This window comes from Canis aureus, chromosome 16 (assembly GCF_053574225.1).
Source record: "Canis aureus isolate CA01 chromosome 16, VMU_Caureus_v.1.0, whole genome shotgun sequence".
Classification (NCBI taxonomy): domain Eukaryota; kingdom Metazoa; phylum Chordata; class Mammalia; order Carnivora; family Canidae; genus Canis; species Canis aureus.
The window spans coordinates 57,374,376-57,401,009 of NC_135626.1; the positions used below are offsets into that span (position 1 = coordinate 57,374,376).

The following is a 26,634-nucleotide window of genomic DNA, read 5'->3' on the forward strand; positions in this document are numbered from 1 at the left end:
AATGTGGTTGCTTGGTTCTCTCAGGCAGGCTGTGGGATACCCCCACATGGGAGCTGAGTCTCCCGGGAACCATGTTGAGATTCTTTTCCTCCTCCAGGAAAGCAGATGGCATTAATAAATGGAGACAATTATCTATTGTCTGTAGGCCAAGAACACTGAGATCTGTGTACCCCTTCCCAGATATGGGCTACAGATCTGGGTCAAGGGAGGGCTGGTGGTGAGCAATCATGAAGAGTGAAGTTCCCTCTGGTGAGAGAGTGTGCTTCCTCATCTTTCATGTTTCAATAAAAGAATAAGGAAGAAACTGCCCCCTCATCATCCCAAATGAGGCAAGAGAGCTGTGATTGGATGTCACGATGGGCCCACAATCACCCCCTAGGAAAGCTATAAAGCCAGGGCCATCTGCCCACCTTGGGTCACAGAGGCACTGCTCCAAGTGTCCGCCACCCCCAGGAGTGAGCCGCACCGACCAGCTCTGAGCCCAAGAACCCCTGGCAGGAGGCTGGAGAACCCCATCTTCCAAGGAAACAGGGACCTCAGGTAACACCTGAACACAATATTGGGTTCCCCCTGGAGGGCATAAGGGACATCTGGTCCATTGGACCAGTTTCTGGCTCATGGTGATCATAAAGGGAGTTCAGCCTTGCAGGGCAGGAGGGAGGTCCCCCACCCCGTCATTCCTGGGGGCAAGGCACTGAGGAAATACCTTCTAAAATGACCATCCTGGGGATGCCTGAGTGGCTCAGCGGTTGAGCGTCTGACTTTGGCTCAGGGCATGATCCTGGAGTCCCAGGATCGAGTCCCACATCGGGTTCCCTGCATGGATTCTGCTTCTCCCTCTGCCTGTGTCTCTGCCTCTCTCTCTCTCTCTCTGTGTCTCTCATGAATAAATAAATAAAATCTTAAAAAAAAAAAAAAAAAGAGGCCATAACCTCTTCACCTCTAGCTGCCCTCCTGGGGCATACTTGCCCCTCTCTGGGGTCTCCCAGGCCCTTCTCCCTCCTAATCCACAGTCTGCCAGGACTCAGGCCTACGAGCATCCCCAGACAAGACACATGCTAGGGCTGTAGGGTCTGTAAACAGGGATGCCTCTGGCCGCAACCTCACCCGTGACCCAAAGGTGGTCCGAGCCATCCTACCCTGTTCCCCCCCCGGGATTTTAATTATATTAGAGAAATAGAAAGTGTAAGCGGCAGGCGGGGGTGGGCAGAGGGAGAGAGGGAACCTCAAGCAGGATGTGGGGCTCAGTCTCACCACTCTGAAATCATGACCTGAGCCAAAATCAAGAGTTGGGTGCTTATCTGACTGAGCTACCCAGGGACCGCCATTCCCTAATTTTAACACAGTTTTGAAAGGATCTGGACTGCCAGAACCATAACCATTAGATATCTTTCCGTCGCTCACACAATGGTTTAACAAATACATCTATGCTCAAGGACGCAGAGGCACAATGAGTGCAGCATTAAACTCTTCACTGGGACTCCAAGGCCATCCTCCCGAATGGGACTCTCACCCTAATGGCCCTGACCTCTGGGAGCCTAAGGGAAATCTGTCTGGAGGAAGCTTCAGAGTTGCCTATCTCCATCCCCCTGCATGGGTATAAAGAACTCTTAAAGTCTATCGATCCCAGGCCCCTGAGATCATGACCTGAGCCGAAGGCAGACGCTTAACTGACTGAGTCACCCAGCTGCCCTTTCTTTTTATTTTTTTTAAGATAAGGTTTTAATTAAGTAATTAATTAAAGAGGGAAGGAGGGAAGGGAGGAAGGGAGACAGAAAGAGAGAGAGAGAGCTCACATGTGCTCTGAGGTGGAGCTCGACCTCAGGACCCTAAGATTGTGACCAGAGCCGAAATCAAGAGTCAGATGCCTGGCTGACTGAGCCACCCGGGCACCCCTGTCCTATCCTATCCTAATCAATCCTTTCTTATCCACCACCTCTGAGCCCAAATAGAGTCCCAGGCATTCCAAATTCTGCACAGTAGAGTTTCCTAAACGTGTTTGATTGTATGCATCATCTTCGGGAGCTTGTTGAAATGACAGATCCCCAGTCCCAGCCCTTTAGAATCCTGATGCAGGAGGTCTGAAGTGGCCCTGGGAAGCTGTATTCCTAACCAGGACCCCACTGACTGTTACAGTTAGTCAAGCCTGGGGGCCCTGTGGTGGGGACCTGGATGAGTTGTATACCATCCCCACCCCTGACTTCCTTGATGGTCCTATAAAGGCTGCTGGGGGAGCATTGGACCAGCTGGGTGACTGGCCCACAGGGAAACATTCCGTCACTTTTCCATACTTTGGGGATTGCCATGGGGGCAGGGTGTGTGGGGTAGAAAGAAGGAGAGCCGAAGGACATGAGGCCTGTCGTCCTCTCACACCTCCCAAGAACTGAGGCTCTATTTGGGGTCAGGCTGGATATCCTACTGGAATTTTTAAGGGCTCTGTTCATCCTTCTCCCAGAATTCCTGGAGAACAGAAATCAGATGGGACCGACATAGGCAGGGTCACAGGGCTGGGATTGAGGACCCCTGGGGCCACTTCTCTGCACCATTTCCTGTGTCTGATGGAAGGGAAAGGCCCCCTCCCACCCAGGCCACTGGGACTTTTGCCTTGATCTGAGTACTACTTCTACCTTTTAAGGAAATCCTTTGTTTTCCCGTCTTTGTTTATGTGCTTCGCACCAAAATGTGAACTCCCAGAAAGGAGAATTGAGATAGTTTCATCTTCATGTCCCCATCTCTGGGTTTGGCACAATGTAGGTGGTCATTAAATAGTTGCCAACTAAACTAATAAACCATGCCTGGGCATAGAGTGCCCCCTGGTGGATTCAGAAGTATGGCGGTGTCTCGGGTCTTGTCCTGAAGTCAATTTGGAGTGACTTGTCCAGACCCTGGGGTTCTGGGCAGCCCATCCAAGTGTGACGTCATGTGGGGCCAGAGCCAGCAAAGTGGTCCCAAAGATATGGCTATTGTAGGATGATGAGGGACAGATGAGAAAGGGACACCTAGTCATTGGGGAAAGAAGACCTGGGAAAAGGATTGAAAGAAGTTTGAGCTGTCTTGCAGAAGAGCGAGGACCAGGAAGGCTACTCTGTTGGTTTTGGAGATTAAGGAAGAGGCACAAGCTGTGGCCCACTTCACCTTCCCCTGGAGCACAGCAGGGTGGTGTTGATGCGATAAAGCCAGTAGAGATAGCAACTCCAAACCTTTCTGGGGTGTGGACACTGGGGACTGGTGTGACCATTATCCTCATTTCACGGGTGAACAAGCTGAGGCCCAGAGAAGTTGATAACTCAGCCAAGATGGCACAGTTTGTCAGTGGCAGGACTGGGGTTCAAAGCCAGGCTGTGAGATCCAGAGTCCCTGCTCTTTATGATCGTCAGAATTCACTCACTTTCTGAGCCAACTTGGTGGATCTGATCCTGTGGAAGGATTGGGGATTGGACACCAGATCCTTGGGTCTCCTCCCCGTGTGGCCGAAACATACGTTCAGAAAGGGGCTCCTGTTGGCGAGGAGCCTTGGGGTGCTTGGGCCTCGAACCCAGAGCCTTACGGTAGAGAACTTAACTGGGAGAGAGGGGAGGGAGGTTGACGAGTTTCCCTGCCTCTGACTTCTCAGTCCCAGAGGTGAGGCTGCTGCCCCACCACCCCCACCTGCAGCCTCAGCCCCACCCTTCTTCTAGAACAGTCTAATTGAGGCAAGTAGAGCAACAGCCTGCTCAACCTAACAGGCAGCTGGGCAGTCCCAGGGGGGTGGGGGTGTGGTGCTTAGAGTTGGCTGCCTGGATGGGTGTCTGAGCGTCCCTTGGGTCTCACCGGCTGGGAACCAGGAGTCCAAGACATCCCAGAGTCTGAGTTCCAGCGTCTCCCATCCCTCCTGGGCAGCCTCTGTCCTTTTCCCTTCTTCATGCTTCTCCCTCTCCTGCCTTCCCTGGCTCCTGGTCCACCACAGAGAGGCCCCCCCTCCACTCTCTGAAGTCTCCACATTCTCTCTCCAAGGGGCGGGGCCTTCCCCTTCTTCCTGGTCTGCTGGCTGGGGGATCTGGAAGGATCAATGCCGCACACCTGGCTATGTGTACACAAGCCGCTGGGCCTCCCCGCTTGCAGAGATGGACCAGTTATACCTGCCCGACAAAGCCGGCAGCTCTGGCAACCACCGACAGGTGGCGACATGGACCGCCCGTCGCTGGCCAATTCCGACTTGACCTGGGTCCTGGGGGAGCAGCTTCTCTACGGGGGGTGCAGAGGGCACTGCCTCCTGCCTGCTGGGTCCCGCTGCCGGGTTTGTGTTCCCTGGATCCCCCCACCTTGGGAATAGGACCGGGACGGGTGGACCTCCCTGGCACTGCCCCACAGTCTGCCATCGGGCTCGCCCCAGCTCTACCCTGTCCAGTCTATGCTCACTCTGGACCCCACCACCCCATCCTCTGGAGCCCTCAGGTGTCCCCTGTGGGCCCACCAGAGCTGGAACAGACAGGCAGGGATGGGCTGGGAGGGAGCCAAGGTGGGAGAGGGCAGCCAGGAGTTGAAACATGGAAGGTGTTGGAATTCAGGGTGCAATGGAGCCAGGTAGGAATGACTTGGGCCAGGGCAGGTCAGGGCACACCTCGTCTTTCAAGCGCTACTGACAAGCAGTCCCTGCACCACCGAGCTTCATCCCTCACTTCCTGGGGAGAGGGAGACACCCATTCCCTCTCTTGGAAGTTTTTTTAAACTATTTTGCTACTTGATTTGTTGACAGCCTTCCCTGTTCCTCTCACACTGCAGGAAGGAAGGAATCAGCTCTTTGAAATATTGACATTTGGTCAGTGCCAGGAAGGGACTGAGGGAGATTGGGGCAGGTGAAGGAAGGAGGGAGATAGGACTTACAGAGATAGAGACAAATGGCTGGGGATGGTAGTAGAGAGAAGGTCTTTGGGCTCACACTCACCATGGGCCTCAAATTTTTTTTTTAAGATTTATGTATTTATTCATGAGAGACATAGAGAGAGAGAGGCAGAGACACAGGCAGAGAGAGGAGAAGCAGGCTCCATGCAAGGAGCCTGATGTGGGACTTGATCCCAGGATTTGGGATCAGGCCCTGAGCCAAAGGCAGATGTTCAACCACTGAGCCACCCAGGCATCCCTCAAATTTGTTTTTTAAAAATTTATTTATTTATTTTAGAGAGAAAGAGAGAGAGAGAGGCGGTGGGGAGGGCAGAGGGAGAGAGAGGGAGAGAACCCCAAGCAGACTCCATGCTGAGTGCAGAGTGCAAAGTGGGACTTGATCCCACCACTCTGAGGTCATGACCCGAGTCGAAACCAAGTGTCTGGTGCCTAACTGACTATGCCACAAAGGTGTCCCTAAATTTATTTTTTAAAAATTAGGTATAACGCCATAAAACTTATTTTTTATGTATATTTCAGTAATTATAAGTAAATCTATAGTTGTGCAACCATTACCGGAACACAATATTAGAGGATTTCTTTCTTTTTTTTTAAAGATTTTATTTATTTATTCATGAGAGACACACAGAGAGAGGCAGAGACACAGGCAGAGGGATAAACAGGTTCTCTGCAGGAAGCCCGATGTGGGACTCGATCCCAGGACCCCAGGATCACGCCTTGAGCCAAAGGCAGACACTTGACCACCTAGTTGCCCCTTAGAACCCTTCTTCAAACTTAGTTTCGACCTTATTCCTATGTGAGTTTGTCCTTAAAGTCCCGGTGTTTATGGGACTTCCTCTGCTGGGAAGGAAAGTATCGTTCCCATAACTCTGCATCTGGGTCCCATCGCCAGCCCACACCGTGAGTTAATATTTTTATAAACTTTGTAATTGTGTGTGTGTGTGTGTGTGTGTGTGTGTAGGTTGCATGTGAAAAGCTTTGATTTGTTAAATGCTCTGATTTTCATTAATCCTTTTTTAGACACTCTTCATTTTGTGATATACTAAGAGACTCAGGAAATGAAAGTGGCTCCAACCTGTCTGGATCTCAGGGAGGTACAGAAAACCAGAAAGAAATACCAGACTCAGGCAAAGTGAGGTGACACAATTAGCTTCACGTTTACCAGCAGGCAGCACGTATAATCCTTACCTGCTCCTTGGAACAGGAGGGAGACACGGCCACGTCTATAACTAGCGCTCACCTACTGCAAAGTCCTATGGACTCTCAGTTGCCTCCTCTAGCCCTTCGAGACACATGCATTCTATCAGCTTCTGGAAATGTCTGTGGGAAGGCTGCTGGGACAGATAAGCAGTGGGGTCAAGGAGGTTATAGGGGTGCATGTGTGTGCATTTGAGGAAGCCTCTGACCTTCCCGAGGTAGGGTCATTCCCAGGGGGTCAGAAGCTCACATGGTCAAACTCGAGGCCAAATGTGCTTCCCGAAGCCAATATTAGAAGTTTTTGAACTGACAGCTTGCTGGTCATCCCACCCCACCCTCTGTCAGCACAGGGGCAAGAGCCAACAGGAACTGTTTTATGTTTGTCTGGCATCATTCTACCCAGAAAGTGGCCTGGGGCTGCTCTTGGGTGAGGGAGGAGGAGGAAGCAGAAGCCGATGATGGGGAGGCCGACGGAGTGAGGACTCCCGGGCAAGCCCATCAATTTGTCAACCTCAGTTACCCAACAACCTCTTCCTTGTCTCACGCCCTGGGGTGGTAGTTTGGTGCCCTCCACTGCTTTCTAGCACCCACTCTCCCCCTGCCCTGGGCAGTCAATCACTCGAGAGGTGTGGTATGGTGGACAGAAGTTGGGGTTCTTGCAAGTGAGTTATCTCATGAGTGTGAGGAGCAGAGGTAAGCACGTTTCAGGGCATGAGTTCAGCAAACAGCAGCCTAAGTGAGGGACAGGTGCGTCCTTGTCTCTGCTGTCACCGCGAGCCTCCCATGGAGGAGGGGACACAGGGCCTGCAGTACTGCTCCCACTTCACAGAAGGAAATGCCGACCCACTGACCCGAGACACACCTGCAGCTGGAAGGCAGCTCAGGGCCAGACCAGCCTGCGTTACCCCCTATGTCACCACTGGGGTGCGGAGGGTAGGGTGGGGTGCATCCTCCGGGGCTGGATCCCCTCCCCCACCTCCTAGGGTATTAGCAGTGATGCAGGAGACATGAGGGTCCAGTGGTGGCAGGAGGCTGCCCCGGGGCATCTGCCCACTTTGTGTGTCCCTAGGGAGCCGGAAGAGGACAGGCACAAGCGCCGGATGCTGCCCCTGCGCCCCCTCTAGGTGTGCCGGCTGCTGGCCTCTGTTCGGACCTAGTTTCTGCTGAGCAGTGGTTTAGGGTAAGCTCACATCCTCAGGGCTCAGTTGGATGGATCTTAACACACTCGCACCCTTTTAAGTTCTATCCCTTTCTTCCTCCTGAGGATGGAGTTTGGCATGAGGACGGGAGAGGCCTCGATGGCCTGGCTTCTCTGTACCTGTCCCCAGTCCTGGTTTCCCTTCCCTGGGCAGTGCGGTGGGCATGGAGCCTGGGGCTCCCTGCTTTCAAGGAGTCTTACCGTGCGAAGGAGGGTATTCAGCGACACCCCAGCCTGGGCAAGCAAACGCCGAAACAGACACTGCGGGGGACAGGGGTGCAGGAGGGGCTCAGAGGCACCTGGAGGAGGCAGGCGTGCCTTCGGAGGGGATGACTTGAGTGCAGCCTTGAATGAATGAGTAGGGGACGTGCAGGAGGCTGAAGGTGAAGGAATGACCTTGGGGGATGACCCAGGCCCCTCCCACTGCTGATGCCCCAGGCCCCCTGGCTGGGATTCCGAGGAGCCCCAGGGCGCCCCTCCGGGGACACCCAGGAGGAGGCCCCGAGTGGATACTCCGCTGTGCTCCGCAGACCCCTGTGGGACAGGTCTCCTTGCTGGTCCTCTTTCCGGGGTGCAGACATTCTCACATTCCCTCCAGCTCTAGGCACCTGTGAGAGCAGCAGCTCTGTGAACAGGAAGCCTCAGGAGCCCTCTGGGGGACAGACTGCGCACTCAGGCCTCTGGCCTGGACCACCACCCAGCTGCTCACCCACATTTCCATCTCTGTCTAGAACACAGCGTGCCCAGGGCCAAGCAGGGGAGTGTGTTATGGGCCATGACTAGCTGGTTGGATGTGACCCTGGGGCTATGGAATGCACTGGAATATGGGTTTGCCAAGCTGCTTGGGTCCCTAGAGGGTCCAGCCATGCGGGAGTGGGTTCCCTTGAGGTGGACAGACAGGTGGGTGCAGGTGGTCCCAGGGAGTCCAGCGGAGCGGCAGGCGGATTCCAGATGCTTCCAGTTCCCGGTCCTTCCCTGCTGCGCTTCCCCCACTGCTTCTCATTCCCTGTTACCCTTTTACCTCCAGTGATCCCTGAAGATATTAACCCCCTGGAGACGAAGCACCTGGCACATAGTAGGTGCTGGGTCCCCCCTCCCCTCTCATTACGGACTCCCCCAACTGTCAGCTCCTCTTCTACAGCAGCCAGTCATGTGGCTGCTTCCTGCTGGTCAGCCCTCAGTTCCCAGCCTCTTGGCCTCTTGGCCAAGCTTGAGGGGCACCCACAGTGCGGGAGGGGCCTTGAGCTCCAGAAAGGAAGAGGGAGGGGGGTGGGAGCCACCGACTGCCCCGGGGAGAGGGCAGTTCTGGGACTGTGAAGGATTGGAAAGGGAAGTTCTGCCGAGTGGCCTCACAACTAAATGGCCCCCAAGTCTTTTCTGGGGCCCCTGCCATTCACGGGACTCAATGCAGTGGCTGCTGCTACCATGTCCGCCCAGAGAGTCCCCATCCCACGCTGTCCACCCTTGTCCCTCGGACCTCCGAGCATGTGCGTCCACACTGGGAAGAGGCTCAGAACTTGATGAAAGATCCTGTGGTTGTAGGACTCCCCCCCACACCTCAACCCTGAGAAAGGGGGCTCAGGCCTGGGGCTCTCAGGCTTGTCTTCCCCTAAATCGTGTAGACATGTGGTTATTAGGGTGTGATGGGGAAAGTATCACTTCCCTAATCTTCTGACATCGTGTGGCAATTTTTAAAAAATATTTTATTTATTTTAGAGAGTAAGCATGAGATGGGGCAGAGGGACAGGGAGATAGAGAATCTTGAGCAGGCTCCACACTCAGCACAGATCCCGACATGGGGCTTGATCTCACAACCCTGGGATCATGACCTGAGGTTGGACTGAGCCACCCAGGTGCCCCTCGTGTGGCAATTATGCATCATTTCATTTCTTCCTTCATGTCTGTGGACCCGTTGGGGTGAGCAGGGTGGATGCAGCAGGGACTGATACCCCTGCCTTCCTCCTCCAGGAGTCCAGATGTTTCTCTGTGATCCTAAGAGGAGTCGCACCCCACAGACTTGTGAAGCACATCTCTCTTTCCCTATTGAACCCTATTTTCCTGTTGCCATTCTTTCTTGTTTTCTTTAATTAAAAAAAAATTTTTTTTATATATTAAATAGGCTCCAGCATGGAGCCCAAGGTGGGGCTTGAACTCACAACCCTGAGATCTGAGGCGAGATCAAGAATTGGATGCTTAACCCGCTGAGCCACCCAGGCACTCCCCTATTGCCTTCCATTAGAGTGAAGATGTATTCCCTTGGGGAAAGACTGGCCTAACAACATTATTACCTCCCATTCGAGTATTTTTATAATTATTATACTGTTTACTACCACAGATCAGCTGTGATCACTGACATTTTGCTGGAGCCACATATTTTACCGACAATTGTGCCAGCACCAAGTGGACAAGCCACAGGAGATCCTAGCCTCCTGCTTCCCAGTCTGGTGGGTCCCCCTCCTAACCTTGACATTCGAGACCATAGCAGTGCCTTTTGGTGGTTAAATTGGAAAAGGTGCACCTCTGGGGAGAGTTGATAATTATTAGACTAAGTACACCACTAAGGATGACACCTCTCTTACAGTCTCCTGTTCCATTCAAGATCTTGATCTTGGAGCTTCACGAGTCTTTTCTCTTTCTTTTTTTTTAAGATTTTATTTATTTATTCATGAGAGACACAGAGAGAGAGGGAGAGAGGCAGAGACACAGGCAGAGGGAGAAGCAGGCTCCATGCAAGGAGCCTGACATGGGACTCGATCCTGGGATCCTAGAATCATGCCCTGGGCCGAAGGCAGACGCTCAACCGCTGAGCCACCCAGGCGTCCCTTCATGAGTCTTTTAATTTATGACTGCATTGTCCTAGAAATTTTTCTGGTGCCTACCTAACTCCGTGCTTGGAACCTTGCAAAGGAGAATGGGCGAGTCTTTTTGGTTCTCTTGTACCTTCCCGGGAAAGGTGCTCCTGTGGCCAGAAGGGAGCAGGAAAGTGAAAATGCCCCAAGGAGCAGGGGGGGGAGGGCATTCTTGGGCCTCCAGAGCTAGTGTAGGGCTCCCTCTGAGTGGTACTGGGAATGAGTAACCACAAGCTCTCAGATGACATGTCACATGATAGGACTGGTTTCCTATGCTCATGTGGCCACACTGTGCAAGCTGAGGGCACTCATCACAAGGATGTGTGTGTGTGTGTGTGCACTTGTGTTTGGAGTCTAAGGTCCAGGTGAACCAGGGTGAGAGGGGTCCCTGCAAGTTTGCTGAATCCCTGAGCTGGGACCAGTACAAACTGCATAGGAAGGAAGGTCACAGCTTGAGGACATGTGTCCAAGACTAAGAATCATTGGGACTCTGAGGTCCCTGTGCCAGCTTGGGGGTCTGGGCCTTGAGCTGGGAGCTCATAGTAGGGGAGCGCTCTGGGGCGGCCTCACTGCAGGTGCCACCAGGCCTGGAGAAGGACGCTGGCCCTGGCTCCACCCCACTGGCTCCTCACCCTGACCGCAAGGAAACCAGAGGAATTACTGTGCCCAGAAGGAAGGAAACTGGGCCCTGTGGTCTTGGGGCTGTGATGGAGGGGGGAAGGGTGCAGGCCTGTGCCGCTTGGGGGAGCAGGAGGGCTCCCGGTACTGGAAATGCCTGTGGGATCTGTGACACAGCTGGGATGGGTAGGACGGGGCATGGGTCCTGTGGGGCTCGCCCGTCACCGTCCCCAGAGGCTTTGCTCCCTCAGTGCCCTTCACTTTCTGACCAGCTCTAGGAATAGAATCTAAAGATATTGAACAAGGAAGCAACCGGCACGAAGAAAAGCAGAAGTGGAAGCCTTGGAGACTCGGCCCTCCTCCTCCTCGAAGCCGCCACGAAGCCGCCTGGCTCTGCTGCAGGTGACATCTGTGCCAGAGAGATGGTCTGGAACGGCGGGGTTGCATGGCTGCCTTGGGCTCTGCTGCTTCTCTGGGTCCCAGGTGAGGGGCAGGGCTGCAGGGGAGGCGGCGGTCCCCCAGACCTCAGAGCGGGGTGTGCTCTGTCCAGCACAGATGTGGACGGATGGAAGGGCTGCACCCTGGAGGGGCCAGACGAGGCCCAGGTCATCCACCTGACCTTCCATGGGCCACAGCGGGTGCCCCGATGGGCTTTGTGGGAAGTTTCAGATGAATTATTACAGGAAGAAGGAGGAGAGGGCAGGTGGCAGCAGAGTGGGTAGGAGAGGGCCCCAGAGGCCACTGAGGGTAGGGACCCGTGTCTTGTGCAGGGAGGGCTGGGGACTGGCAGGAGCAGGCTGTGATGGGGAGAGGCCAGGCCTGAGGGCCAGGGTCTCTGTCTCCCCAAGGCAAGGAGGTGGGGACAGAGCAGAGAAGGTGGTGGGAGCGAAGGGAGGGCAGAGAAGCCACGGGGAGGGAAGAGATGGAGGGCGGCTGCTGCTTCTTCTTCTTCTTCTTCTTCTTCTTCTTCTTCTTCTTCTTCTTCTGGTAAAGATGTTATTTATTTATTCATGAGAGACACACAGAGAGAGGCAGAGACACAGGCCGAGGGAGACGCAGGCTCCTTGCAGGGAGCCCGATGCGGGACTCGATCCCAGGACCCTGGGATCACGCCCTGAGACAAAGGCAGACGCTCAACCCCTGAGCCACCCGGGCGTCCCGGGATTTAGGGCTTCTCCAGGGAGCAGGGGCTTTCTGTTTCTGGGGATCTGGCCTCTGAGCCTCTCAGGAGCTCTCCACACACCAGCGGGCCAGCCTTGGCAGGTCTGTCCCTGGGGTACTTAAATTCCTTTTGGTTATCTCGATTATAAATTGCACATTTTCTTCGACTCTGTTTGCTGACTAGTTGTCCACGGGTAAGCTATTCCTTTTGTGTATTAATTTGGAGGCAGTCACCCCAGCACGGCTAGTCTGTTCCTTACCCACTCCAGGGAGTCCTTGTGTTTTCCTGGGGTCTGCCTACATGGGAGTTTGTCATTCCTTCTGGATATCCGTCTGTCTCCTTTGTTTCTCTCACTGGCCACAGGCTGGCACAGCCAGAATGATGCCCACGACAGAGGTGGCGGTGGCCATCCCTGCTTTGTCCCTGGTGAGAACAGGTGTCCAGTGTTTCGCATTAAGTGTAAAGAAGGCATCCACTTGTGCGTCTTTGCAAGACTTTTTTTGTTTTGTTGTTTGTTTCTTTTTAAAGATTTTATTTATTTATTCATGAGAATAATCCCACTGGTAGGCGTCCCTACAAGATGTTTTTAAAAATGGTAGCAATGGGTGTTGGATCCTTTCACACTATCTATGTAGATGATTATTTTTTCTTCTTTTTATTTTATTTCTTATTTTGGTTTTTCTTCTTTGATCTATTAAAGTGATGAATTCTATTAAGAAATTCAGGGGGTAGCCCGGGTAGCTCAGTGAGTTAGCACCGCCTTCAGCCCAGGATGTGATCCTGGAGACCTGGGATCGAGTCCCACATTGGGCTCCTTGCATGGAGCCTGCTTCTCCCTCGGCCTGTGTCTCTGCCTCTCTCTCTCTCTCTCTGTCTCTCATGAATAAATACATAAAATCTTAAAAAAAAAAGAAATTCAGGGATGCCTGGATGGAGATCGAGGTGCCTCTGCCCCTCTCTCTCTTTCTCTTTCTCTTTCTGTGTCTCTCATGAATAAATAAATAAAATCTTAAAAAAAAAAAGAAATTCAGCTGCATCTTAGTCTCAATATATCATGCTGTCTTCATGAAAAGAATTAGGGAGGTTTTCCTGCTTCTATATTCTCTATAAATGTGCAAATGAAGTTGAAATTATTTGTTCCTTGAAGGTTTGAGAGAATTAACTTACAAAACTGTCCAGGTTTTATTCTTTTTGTTTTTTGAAAGACAGAGGTTTTTTTGATTGTTTGTTTGTTTGTTTTGCATTTCCCCTCAGCTTTATTGAGGTACAAATAAAAACTGTGGATATTTATGGTGCACAATATGATTTTTTTCTTTTTCTTATTTATGTATTCATGAGAGACACAGAGAGAGAGAGGCAGAGACACAGGCAGGGAGAGAAGCAGGCTCTATGCAGGAGCTCAACATGGGACTCGATCCCGGGACCCCAGGATCACGCCCTGGGCCGAAGGCAGATGCTCAACTGCTGAGCTACCCAGGCGTCCCCCCTGTGATGTTTTGATATGTGCTGCACCTCACACATCACCAGGAAAGGTCTCCTTGATAATAGGCATATTCACTTGATAATATATATCTTCACAAAAAATATATATATATTCCAGGCCAATATTGGTAATCTATGTTTTCCTAAATATAGAAAAATCATCGGTTTCATCTAAGTTTACAGACTTATTGGTAGAGGCTTTCCAATAACCCTGGTTATTCTTCTTATACATTGTATATGTGTTTCTCCTGTTTTTCTTGATTTGGCTACCGCTAGAATGTTTGTCTCTCCCATTCGAAAAATCAGTTTTCCAATGTATATGCTAATTCCACTGTTTTCTGTTCCTTAACTCCCTAATTTCTTTTTTAAAATATATATATATATTTTTTTATTGAAGTTCGATTTACCAATATATAGTATCACACCCAGTGCTCATCCCATCAAGTGCCCCACTCAGTGCCCGTCACCCAGTCACCCCACCCCCCTGCCCGCCTCCCCTTCCACCACCCCTTGTTCGTTTCCCAGACCTAGCTCCCTAATTTCTGTTCCGACCTTATTCTTTCTTCCCAGGTAGGGGGTACATGCATGTGTTCCTCTCCCGACTTCCTGAGTTGGAGGGTTCTCTTGTTCATCTGGGCTTTACTGGGGTTTATTGAGATGAGACCTCATGACCCTGGGGTCTGGAGGAAGGGGCTGCTGTGATAAAAGAAATCTTGGGAGTGACGGAAGAGGAAGGGGAGGTTCTGGAAGGGGGTGGCTGATGCGAGATGGGGCAACTTTGGTGGGTGACCCCCAGGGCGCCCCTGACCCAGGCCCGTCTGCTGAGGGGCCACACTCGGCTGTTTTCTAGGCTGTTCGTCTCTGCGTGGCCCCGACTCCGTGTCGGGCACCGTGGGGGGATCCCTGAGCGTGCGGTGTCAGTACAAGGAGAGATTCAGAGACCATGACAAATACTGGTGCAAAAGCCCATGTGTGTGGAAGAAGATCGTGGAGACCACAGAGTCACAGAGAGAAGTGACGAAAGGCCGCGTGTCCATCAGGGACCATCCTGCAGACCTCACCTTCACAGTGACCTTGAAGAACCTCACAGAAGGCGATGCAGGAGCATACAAGTGTGGGATCGACACACTGTGGGTTGACCCCACCTTCTCCGTTGTGGTGTCTGTGAACCCAGGTGAGCTGTGCACACTCACATGCCCCCTAGTACCAGTACCTGGGCTGCCTGAAGGGTCTCAGGTTGGAATGGCTGCTACGAGCTTGTGCATGTGTGTGTATGTGTGTGTGTGTGTGTGTGTCTGTGTCTGTGTCTGTGTCTGTGTCTGTGTAGGAGGAGGAGACAGAGAGTCAGGGAGGCTTCCTGGAGGAGCTGGCCTTTTGGCTTAATCTTGAGAAGGGGCTGTCAAGAAGGCAAGGTGTACAAAGACGAGAGGGAGAGCGCTGGTGCCAGCCCTGCGGACACCCAGAGCCGCGCTGCAGGCAGGTGGGAGCTGAGTGGAGAGGCAGGTGGCGCCAGGCGGTGAAGGTGCTGGGTGCAGCATCCAACCAGGATGGTCAGGTTTGCAGGTTAGACAGAGGTCTCAGGCAGGCAGCTTGTGGCTGTGGCCAGAGGGGGATGAAGCTGGAGTGCAGGGGTGACCAAGGGGCTCTCCCGAGGTCCTGACCCTCCTCCACAGGATGGAATCAGGACTGTTGAGCGCGAGCAGTGCAGTGCCCATGTCCCTTCTGGAAATGCTCACTTGGCTCAGGAGGGCCCTGGGGAGACTTTACCCCCAGGATCCTCCATCCTGCCCCTGCCCTGAGTGAGCATTTTGTGTGAAATCAAACAAAAAATGTATTGGCAAGTAGTGAGTGGGAGAGTCCGAGAGAGCTATCCGGGCTCTGATTTGTGTTTCCACGCCAGCAACAATGTCTACCTCATCTGCCAGCATCACTGTAACTCAGATCTCGACAATCACAGCTGAAATGAAGACCAAGTTGTACTGGTCCTCCTCATCCCCTGCCCCGACCACCACGGGAGCCACCCACAGTGCAAGCAGCCAGGAGGAATTACAGCCAAGTCAGAGTCTGGGGTAAGGTGCCCTGTCCCGTCCCCAGTCCTGGAGCTGGGCTCTCTCCTCAGGAGTCGCTCAGGGCCAGGGAGAAGCCGAGATGGCAATGGAAGGTAAAGGGACTTCTAATAAGGGCTGATGATCCTACCAGGCAGGTGCTAAATGTCCTACATGCATGTTCTGATCTCACTAGAACTTTGACATTACCAGCCTCATGTTCCAGAGGAGGAGACAGGGGCTCAGAGAGGTTAAGCGGCTTGCCGGCTCCTGTAGTTAGGAGAGGCAGGCTGGTCTTCAGCCCAGGCTATATGATGCAGAGTCTTGGGTTCTTCCTTCAAACTTCTGATTCTTGATCTTTTGGAGCATAAACCCCCAGGAGAATCCCACAATGCTTAAAGAGTCTCTCTCCAGAAAAACTCGTGCAGTTGTAAACCATTTCTGAGGTTCCCAGACTCCTTTTCCCGGCATCACCTTGTGCACTGTGATTCAGCTCTGGCACTGACCACATGGAGTTAGCAAAGGTCCCGAAGGCTGGGGGCTCAGCCCCATAAGACTGCCTGGCTTTAGATGCCAGAGCACTTTGGGGATCCCCTGGCCATCACATTTCTGGCCAACTGGCTATGAATTTGGAGGTGTCCATGAACCCCTTGGGTTTGATGATTGGCTAGATAGCTCACAGAATGCAAGAGAGCACTGTACTTACAAATATGCTTTTATCATAAAGGATAAATAAGGGCCAGTACCAGACAATGAAGAGACATATAGGGTAAGGTCTAGAAGGTTGAACCTGAGCACAGAGCTTCCCTGTTGACTCCCGGGGGAGTTGGGGCACGACACCTGCCTTGGGCATTGATGTGCTCACCAGCCAGGAAGCTCCTCCTAGTTTTGGTGCCTAGAATTCTTGCTGGGGCTCCATTACACAGGTGTGATTGGTTGAATCATTGGCCACGTGATTGAACTCAGTCCCCAGCCCCTGTGGATCTGCTCCCTGAATTTCAGGTTTCTATAATCGTGGGGTTGGTTCTTCTGGTGCCCAGCCCCAATCCTGGCTCACCTCATCTCTTAGCATAAACTCAAGTGTCATGCAAGGGGTCCTTGAATTACAAAGGCATGCCTACTATTAGGGAATTCCCAGGGATTTAGAGCCTCATCTCCAGGAGCCAGGGCAAAGCCTATTCAGATTATTTATTTATCTATTTATTTATTCATGAGAGACACACAGAGAGAGTCAGAGACACAGGCAGAGAGAGAAGCAGGGTCCACGCAGGGAGCCCGATGTGAGGCTTGATCCCAGGACTCCTGGGATCACGCCCTGGGCCGAAGGCAGACACTCATCTGCTGAGCCACCCAGGCGTCCCCAGATTTTTTTTTTTTTAAGTAATCTCCACACCCAACATGCGGCTCAAACTCAAGACACTGAAATCAAGAGTCTCGTGCTCTACCAACTGAGCCAGCCAGGCGTCCCATTCAGACTCCTTATTATATGACACCCTGAAGCCCTTCCATGGGCCTCCTGTTAACCCAAGCAACAATCTTAACATTAGCTAAGGCCTGAACACACCACTTCCAGAGCTGACTGCAGATGCACATGCAGGGGCAGAGCTAGGTTTTGTGTGGCTTGGAGCCTGGGCAATTTGGTATGTGTGGGGGAGGTGCATCTTAGGAGAAAGACTAGAACATGATGAATGCAAACTAGACGTATAAGAAGGACCTGGCAAGTGGGGGACCCAAAGTCAGCTTCCCACCTGCTGCAGCTTGTTCAAGTGTGAAACAGCAGAACTGCGGGACGTGTGGGTGGTGCAGTCAGTTAAGTGTCCGACTCTTGATTTTTAGCTCAAGTCACGATCTCATGGTTGTGGAACTGAGTGAGCCCCGTGTCCGGCTCTGCAAAGGGTCTGCTTGAGATTCTCTCTCAGCCCCTCCCCCTACTCATGCAGGCACACACTTGCATGCTTTTTGTCTCAAATAAATAAGTCTAAAAAAAAAAAAAAAGAAATGATAGAGCTACAAGGTGATCTTTTGGTAGCGGTGTTTGTAGTTGCAAGAGACTGTGGGAAATGCCAATTAAGAGGGAAGAATGGAATGTGTGTCTCTGTCGTGGAATACTATGCAAGCTGTGGAAAAGAGTGGGGGTTCTCTTTATGCACAGACATGGAGAGATGTCCACGATGTATTGCTAAGTAAAAAAAAATATATAGTGCTGTATTATGCCTCCTTTGTGTGAAAGAAAGGGGAAAGTAATGTACATTTAGATCTTCTTCTATCTGAATAATGAGACACACAGAAAGAGGCAGAGACAGAGGCAGAAGGAGAAGCAAGCTCTTTGCAGGGAGCCCGATGTGGGACTCGATCCCAGGACCCAGGGGTCACACCCTGAACTGAAGGCAGACACTCAACAACTGAGCCACCCAGGGGCCCCTGGAAGGTTCTTAAGTACACTGCATGTGTGTACAAAGGAGACTATACTATTCTTTTTTTGAAATGTGACCTTATCTATCTATTGCAAATAAACGGGGGGACTACAAAATCCCTGCCTGCTCGACACGGCCCTGTGTCCCCCTCTAGGCTCCAAGTACTCCTCTCCTTGTTGGCACTTCTGCTGCTTCTGCTGGGGGGAAGCTCGCTGCTGGCCTGGAGGATGATTCGCAGACACAGACGGGTCAAAGGTGAGTCAGCTCCCTGCCAGGTGCAGGGTGAGCGGGCACACTCTCTCATTTTTGAGGCTCTGTGTCCTTGTTCCCCAGAATGGGCATCAAATGTGTACCCTCAGACCGCACACCCTGGGTGACCCCAGAGACCAGACCCCAGAGGAGGTGTCCCCGCTATGGTGGATGCAGGCTGTGGGAGGCGGCTCCCTGGAGGATTGTCTGTGAAGCCATCACCCTCTTCTGTTTAGAACCTCCCACACCTTCACAAGTCCAGGTCTCTCCACAACCGGTCCTGCCCACCCCCTGCCCACACTCTGGAAGGCAGCTGTGCCCGACTTCCTACAACTTGGTAGCAGCTATGACATCAGTCTCTCCTGCGTTTGCTCTGGGCCCCTAGAGCACCTTCTCTGCTTCCTTTTGCTGGCTCAGTCCTGGTGGGCCTCCAAGGCCCTCAGACTTCTTTTCCTCTGGCTCCTTCTCCTGGCTCCCCAAACGTAACTGGGGGCCCCTCCTGGCTGCACCTCTGTACATGCACCATCATGCCCCTTTCACCACCGATTCTCCCCACCTGCTTCCTTGCCGGTCTCCCCACCAGCCTTTGCTACTCCTCATGGTCAGGGGCCATAACTTGAAAACCCACAGAGTTGGTATTTGTTAACCTATCTTTACTATCTCCAGCTACAAGGGCACCCCAGACGCTTTTGGCATCCTGGTGCCCACTTGCTCTCCTCTGGGCTCAGATTAAAAGAGAGAACACATGGGACACCCAGGTGGCTCAGGGGTTGAGCATCTGCCTTAAGCTCAGGGCGTGATCCCGGGGTCCTGGGATCGAGTCCCACATCGGGCTCCCTGCATGGAGCCTGCTTCTCCCTCTGCCTGTGTCTCTGCCTCTCTCCATGTCTGTCGTGATTAAATAAATAAAATCTTAAAGAGAGAGAGAGAGAGAGAGAGAACACTTGTAATGCACCCAGCACTCTGTCTGGCGCTCAATAAATAAGCACTTAGTAAACTCAAAGGGCTCATGAAATAAAGCAAGGCACAGAAAGAAACAGATGTGACCGTCTTGTTGCTGGCTGGGGGCCCAGCTGTCACCCAAAGGAGCGCAGATTTCTTTCCTAGATGGCATGTGAGCCTTACATTTCCTTCTCGACTCTAAAACGCCTTGACTCCATGACTCAGGGGCATCTGTGGTGCGTGCAGCGCAGACGCAGTGCTCCGGGAGCCTGGCTGAGCTAAGGGCCGGGAGGCGCCCCCTCTGCCCGACACCCCTCCCCACCGTGGAGGCCTGTAGACGCACAGTCAGCCCTAGCATGTGTGTGCCTGAAGCAGGGAAGGAAAACCACTTCCTCTTCCCCGGCTGCTCGTCCCACATCACTTCCGAGTGCCCTCTCCTGACTCGGACCCATGCGTGGTGACCTCCCACGGAGACTTTCTCAGCCCTGATTGCCTCAGACCTGTGGGTTCTAGCCCTCTCTGCCCTTTCACCCAGAGAGCCTCCTTCTACAAAAGGGACATAGGATGGTTGTAGAGCATTCAAAACATAAGTAAAAGCACAAAGAAAGAAAACATCCCCCATAATGAATAAGGAAGGAAACATCCCATAATAAATAAGAAATGCAGGGAAAACCAGCCACTGACGGTTGAGGTGTGTCCTTCCAGCTGCCTTTCTTTCTTTCTTTCTTTCTTTCTTTCTTTCTTCTTTCTTTCTTTCTTTCTTTCTTTCTTTCTTTCTTTCTTTCTTTCTTCTTTCTTTCTTTCTTTCTTTCTTCCCCTTAAAATAAGTTTATTTAAGTACAAAGTGAGTTGAAGAAAAATAGAAGCACCTTGGTTTTTTTTAAAATTAAATTAAATTTATTTGAGAGAGCGCAAGTGTGCATGCATGTGGGGGAGGGCAGAGGGGAGGGACTCCTCAAGCAGACTCCCCAGATGATGCACCGAGCCTGACTGGGGGCGGGGGGGGGGAATCCCATGACCCTGAGACCCTGACCTGAGCCAAAATAGAGAGTCAGATGCATTCAACGGATGGAGCCACCCAGGGGCCCCCTCAGATGTTTTTCAGTGTTTATTTATGCAGATATGATTTCTCCCTTATGGTTTGCTTCAGACCACAATCTCTCTTTTACAGCTTTTTTTTTTTTTCCATTTAACCTATTATCATTTCTGTTGCTGCTGTGAAATGTTCTAGAAGTCTCTTACTGCAGAGTTTAACAGTATGTGTGTGTGTGGGGGGGGGGGGGATTACACCTGGCTTCACTGATCCTCTGGAACAGGAGAAAAGGCTTCTGTTCAAGTATCTTGACTCTCGGCCCCATCCCTGCAAGTCTCAGCCCCTGTCCCCTCATGGTCCCTGCCCCTCTTCCACAGCCTGCCGCCTGCCCTGTCACACCTGCTGGCGGTTGCTTCACCTCACCTTGCTGTCCTGAGCACCTGCTGTGATGCCAAGCTCTGCGGGGCTCTAGGGGACATGGGTGTGACCAGGGGAGACGGGCCTCCACCTCCCGCATGCTTCCTGTCCAGCTGGCTACTGTCCAGCTGGTTCACTGCCACGTTCCCTCCCAAGAAAGGTCCCCCTGTCTCTTCCCCACCAGCCTTATCCCTCCGTGGCGCCAGGTGGCCGGTCCCTAACACTTCCCAAGGATACATCCCCTGAGGGTCCATGTGTCTCACCTTCGACTTTGGGGCTCTTGGAGGGTCGAGCGGTATCTCCTCCTGGTGCATGGAGTGAGGTGGGCTCTGGGGGTGGCCTGGCCATGCAGCTACACCAAAGGCATTGTGGCTCTGTGCGCACCCCCGCGGCCCACCAGCTCCTGGGTCCCTGGGTGGCAGGGGCCAGGGATGTGCAGAGCCTGACCCCGAGGCAGGACTCCTGCAGAGCCACGCTGCAGGTGCTGGAAGCCTGAGGCTGTGTGCCCTGAGCCATGACCCCCTTGGAGCCACGGGACCCTCCTGTGTGTGAGGGACAGTACTGCCTGCCCCCCAGGCCAGGGAGTACAACAGATGACCCCTGTGACCTCTCCTGGTTTGCTGCAGTTCTATGTCTCCCAAAGGACATAGAACTATTTTTTTAATTAGAAAAAAATTTTTTTACATTTATTTATTCATGAGAGACACAGAGAGAGAGAGAGAGAGAGAGAAAAGAGAGAGGCAGAGACACAGGCAGAGGGAGAAGCAGGCTTCCTGTGGGGACCCCAATGTGGGACTCGATCCCAGGACCCCAGGATCATGCCCTGAGCCAAAGGCTGATGCTCAACCGCTGAGCCACCCAAGCATCCCTAAAAAAATTTTAGGGCTTCCTAAAACACAAACCTATCCCCAGCAGTTCTGACTCCATGCATCTGGGGTAGGGCCTTTGGTTCTGCTTTTTTTGTTTATTGTGGTATAAAGCACCTACCATGAAATTTGCCATCTTAACCATTCTTAAGCTTACAGTTTGGTGATGTTAAGCATTTTCATGTTTTTGTGAAAGAGATCTCCAGAACTGTTTCATCCTGCCAACAGGTGTCCCTAAACAGATGTCCTTTTCCTGTTTTTTACCACCTGGGAACATTCTTCGAGTGACTGTTTTGAGAACTAGCTTCGTTTGGCCACTTTCCCCAAGCCGGTGCCTTCCCGCTGGTTCATTTCTTCACACCTCCACTCACTCATTCATTCGTCTTTTCCCTCTTCAACCGATTCACTCTTTCCCAAAGCCTTGAACTCCTCCCCTGTGGCAGACCCCAAGTGGCAGGTCCCCAGGGCCAAAGTCTCTAGGGAAATTATTCCTCCCGATGGCTCATAGGGATCCCCATTCCTCCCTTGTTCTGGGATTCAAACTGCCAACTCTTCTCTTGTCTCTTTAGCTGGTGAGAATTCAGAGCCACTCCGGACCCCTGGTCAGGTAAGACGGGCTGGAGGTGTGCCGAGGTAGCTGGAGCTTCAACAATCCCACTGGCCAGTGGAGGGCTGAGTGCATCATCGATGGATAGAGTGGGGTGCTCACCCAGAGCAGAGAGAATGATCCCCGGAAGATCTGGTCATTGGGTCCTCTCTGGAGCTCTGGCCATAGAAAGTGGAATGAGGGAGAGTCCTTCGATGCTGACGTTGGGGGGCATTCAAATACTGCCCAGAGAAGACCAGAGCGGGGGAAGGGGGAGGCAGGCGGGGAGGCTGGGGCACCCAGAGGATAAAGGGAGTAGGGGAGATGTCCGCACACAGGCAAGAACAGAGGCTCCTCTGGGCTGGACCATGGAGGGGCTCCGTGGACCCCCATCAAGACCCCCTATCTCTTGCCCACCCAGGCTACTCAGCAAGGGGAGCTCTGCTATGCGAATCTGGAGCTGCCAATGTGGCCACTTCGGGCAGAGCCTGTGCAACCGAGGCAGGTGGAGGTGGAATATAGCACAGTGGTGAGTACCAGGGCCTGGCTCCCACATGGGGGTCCTGGGCTCTGCTAGAGGCACCACCCTGGGGTGGCAGGGGGCAGAGAGGGAAATGACAGGCCGGCGTGGTGATCTTGTGCCCCCTCCAGCACAGGGCCACACAGAAGGTGTCGATCCTGCCAGAGCTTGGTGTCATTGTAGCTGGGGTGGGAGATGACGGGGCTATCGATGTGGCCAGTGATGCTCAACAGTCAGTAAATCATTGCATTTATTAAGCACCCACTGTATACCACGTGTAAGTGTTAGATTTCCCACTGTTTTGGTACCATCATCTCTTGGGTATCAACTCTGCTTTTCAGATTTTTAATCAATGACCCCCTGTAGGTCAACCCTTAGGCATCGTGACTATAAAGCAGAAAATGGAAGAGGCTCCCCTCCCACCCCCACCCTGGGGTCAGGACCCACCTGCTAGTGAAAGAGTTCAGGGAGAGTTTCGGGGGCTAGTTTTTGGAGAAGATGAAGGGGAGATATGCACCAGACATGTGGCCCTGAGACTAGTAACATCCTTGTTTTTCTAACTTGGTGATTAATGATTAATGAGCAGATCCCAGGTAACATCCCCCAGCCTGGGTCTGATGCCTGGGACTTTGTGCTGTGTTTTCACAGGTAGGGTGAAGCAGGGGTGTGGGAGGGACAGTAGGAGAGGATGCATCCCCATTTGCACTGTGAAGATCCCCCCACACCCCCCTTGGGTGGCCCCCATCTCCATCCTGAGCTGGGGGCCCATGCCTCCCCCATCTTTCCCTGAACCTTCCATCTCTCTCTCTCAGCAGAAGGCTTCCAGGGAAGAACCCTACTACTCATCTGTGGTGTTTGACTTCCAGAGTGAGGATTCTAAGGCCAACAGGATTCGCTCCCAGAGGACCCTGGAGCAGGAGACACAGTACAGCGTGATCAAGAACACATAAGTCTGTGTCACCAGCCCTACCATCTGGAGGTCTCTGTGGGCCACAGAAGCCCAGGGACAGCCCCCATAGCCCTCACCCACATCCCACTCAGCCTGCTCCCCTGGACGGTCATCAACAAGGCAGCTGGGTGCCATCAGCCTGGCTGGCTTCCCTGACAATGAGTGGGAATGGGATTCCAGTGGGGTCCCGCAAGGAACCCTCCATCCCACCAGTTCTTGTCACATCCTTCCTCTCTTCTCTGCTTCCTTCCAGCTGTATGTGGAGAGTGGGAATTCAGTCTCCCATGTGGCTCTGAGAAAAGACGTGGCTCCCATAGGATAGTATCTCCAAATACCTTTATAAATCACAGCTCCATGGAAGTGCCTGGGATCACTGCGGCATGGGGACAACTGGCGGAGAGCTCGGGAGAATACAAAGGCCCTGAAGATGGAGTCTCCCTTGTCTCATGGACAAGGATCCTGAAGCACAGAGAGAGCAGTCTTGTCCATGCCTCCAGACCCAGTGGCACATTTCTCTAGACTCTTAATCTTACTTTTAATGTTAAGACATATCAAGACAGTTTGAAATATCTTGAGAGAAGAAAAAAGTTATTTAAGCCATGCTTGCTATGTGTCTGCAATCCTGTATTAAAGAAAACTCCTCCCTTTTGAAGGCTGAATAGTATCCCATTGTGAGGATATATCACCCTATGCTTATCCTTTCATCCATCGATAGACACGTGGTTGGTTTTCATGTTTTAACGATTGTGAATATGTTGCTATAAACATGGTATTTAACTATCTCTTTGAAACCCTGCTTTCCATTCTTTTTAGGTATATACACAGAAGTAGAGCTGCTGAATCATTAGATAAATCTATTTTTAAGCTTTTGGGGAACTGTCATCCTTTTTTCTACAACAGCTACATCATTTTACATTCCCACCAGCAGGCCACAAGGGTTCCAATTTCCCCACATCCTCTCCAACACTTGTTTTTCTGTTTGTTTGTTTGTTTGTTTGTTTGTTTTGATAGTAGCCACCCTAATGGATGTGAGGTGGTATCTCATTGTAATTTTGATTGGCATTCCCCAGCGAGCATCTTTTCCTCTGTGTGTCTTTTTTTGAAACATATTTATTCAAATCCTTTGTCTAGTTTTTAAAAAACGTATATTTTAAAATTTAAATTAAATTAATTAACATACTGTATTATTAGTTTCAGAGGTAGCGATCACTGATTCTTCAGTCTTACATAATACCCAGTGCTCATTACATTACATGACTTTGTTCAGTTTTGAAATGTGTTTTTTTGTTGTTGAATTTTGGTTGTCCATATATTCTGGATATTAAGCCCTTATCAGATACATAATTTGAAATTATTTTCTCTCATTCTGTAGATTGCCTTTTTACTCTGTTGATAGCATTTTTGATGCACAAAACTTTAATTTTCTTGCTGTCTCATTTGTCAATTTTTTCTTTTGTTGCTTCTGATCTTTGGGTCAGATCCAAAAAAATCATTTCTGAATTCAATGTTGTGAAGTTTTTGACCTATGTTTACTTCTAAGAGTTTTATAAATTATGTCCTATATTTAAGCCTTTGGTCCATTTTGAGTTTGTTTTTGTATATGCTGTTAGGTAAGAGACCAATTTAATTCTTTTGCATGTGGACATCCAGTTTTTCTAGCAATGTTTATTGAAGCAATGTCCTTTCCCCCATTGAATGGCCTTGACCTCCTTGTTGAAAATAATTTGGCCACACATATGAGGGTTAATTTCTGGATTCTATTTTACTCCATTGGTCTCTATGCTTGACTTCATGTCAGCATAACTGTCTTTTTTTTTTTAAGATTTATTTATTTATTTGAGAGAGAGAGAGCATGTGTGCGGGGGGGGGGATGAGCAGAAGGAGAGAGAGAGAGAGAGAAAGAGAATCTCAAGCAGTCTTCTCACTGAGTGTGGAGCCTGGCACAGGGCTCTATCCTAGGACCCCGAGATCATGACCTGAGGGGAAACCAAGAGTCCAACCAGGTGCCCCAGAATCACTGTCTTTTAATTACTATGGTTTTGTAGTTAAATTTTGGAACCAGAAATGTGGGCCCTCTTTTTTTTTTTCCCAGTTCTTCTTCAAGATTGTTTTTCCTATTCCATGAGGTCCTATAAGATTCTGTATAAATTTTAGGATGGGTTTTTCTATATCTACAAAAAATGTCATTGGGATTTTGATAAGGATTGTATTGAATCTGTAGATCACTTTTAGTAGTATTGACATCCTTTTAAAAAGATTTTATTTATTTATTTAACAGAGAATGAGAGATAAAGAGCATGAGAAGGCAGAGGAAGAGGGAGAAGCAGTCTTCCTACTGAGTAGAGAGCCCAACACAGGGCTCAGTCCCAGGACCTTGGGATCATGACCTCAGCCGAAGGCAGACCCTAATTGACTGATCCATTAAGACACCCCCGTATTAACATCTTAAGTTTTGACATCTTAACAATATTAAACTTTCCAATCCATGAACATGGAATATCTTTTCATTTATTTGTGTCTTTTTAAATTTCTTGTTTTGTAGTTTTGTAGTTTCATAGTTTTCATGGTACAAGTCTTCTACTTTCTTGGTTTAATTAATTCCTAAGTATTTTACTCTTTTTGATTTTACTGTCAGTGGAACTGCTTTCATAATTTCTAGATTGTTCATTGTTAATGTGTAGAAATGCAACTGATTTTTGTGTGTTGTCTTTGTATCTTGTTACTTTGCTGAATTCATTCATTAGTTCTAACTTTTTTTCTCTTTCGGTGGAACCTTGAGGGTTTTCTACATGGAAGAGCATATCATCATCAAACAGAGATAATTTTACCTCTTTCTATCCAATTTGGATGCCTTTTATTTATTTTTCTTGCCTAATTGCTCTGCCAGAACTTTCAGTTCTAAGCTGAATAGAAGAAGCACAAGTGGGTATCCTTGCCTGGTTCCTGACCTTAGAGGAAAAGCCGTTAGACTTTCACAATTGAGTATGATGTGGACTTTTCATACATGGTTTTTTATTATGTTGAAGTAGTTTGTTTCTATTCCTAGTTTGTTAGTATTTTTGATCATGAAAGAGTGTTGGATTTTGCCAAATGCTTTCCTGCGTCAATTGAAATGATCATTTTTTTCCTTCTTCATTCTATTCATGTAGTGTGTTACATTGATCAGCTTTTCCATTGAAACATTTTTGCATCCCCGAAATAAATCCCACTTGGTCATGGTGTGTAA

At 50.8% G+C, this 26,634-nt stretch overlaps 1 protein-coding gene across 6 annotated transcripts; it reads left to right on the top strand.

Moving 5' to 3' along the window:
* Positions 1-341: 341 nt before the first annotated feature.
* On the top strand, positions 342-26,634 carry CD300A (CD300a molecule). 6 transcript variants are annotated; one of them, XM_077854117.1, is made up of 9 exons: positions 348-540; positions 11,016-11,226; positions 14,238-14,561; positions 15,288-15,456; positions 18,001-18,101; positions 21,923-21,960; positions 22,361-22,468; positions 23,272-23,438; positions 23,662-25,898. In XM_077854117.1, the coding sequence occupies exons 2-8, from the start codon at positions 11,166-11,168 to the stop codon at positions 23,407-23,409; spliced, it is 939 nt and encodes a 312-aa protein (XP_077710243.1). In that variant the 5' UTR covers positions 348-540; positions 11,016-11,165; the 3' UTR covers positions 23,410-23,438; positions 23,662-25,898. The 6 variants fall into 6 exon arrangements, 5 of the variants coding, with proteins under 5 accessions (XP_077710245.1, XP_077710243.1, XP_077710244.1 ...); XR_013354920.1 differs by having other exon boundaries at positions 352-540; positions 23,272-24,134; positions 25,689-26,634; XM_077854116.1 differs by adding an exon at positions 9,612-9,720 and having other exon boundaries at positions 352-540; positions 23,272-25,898.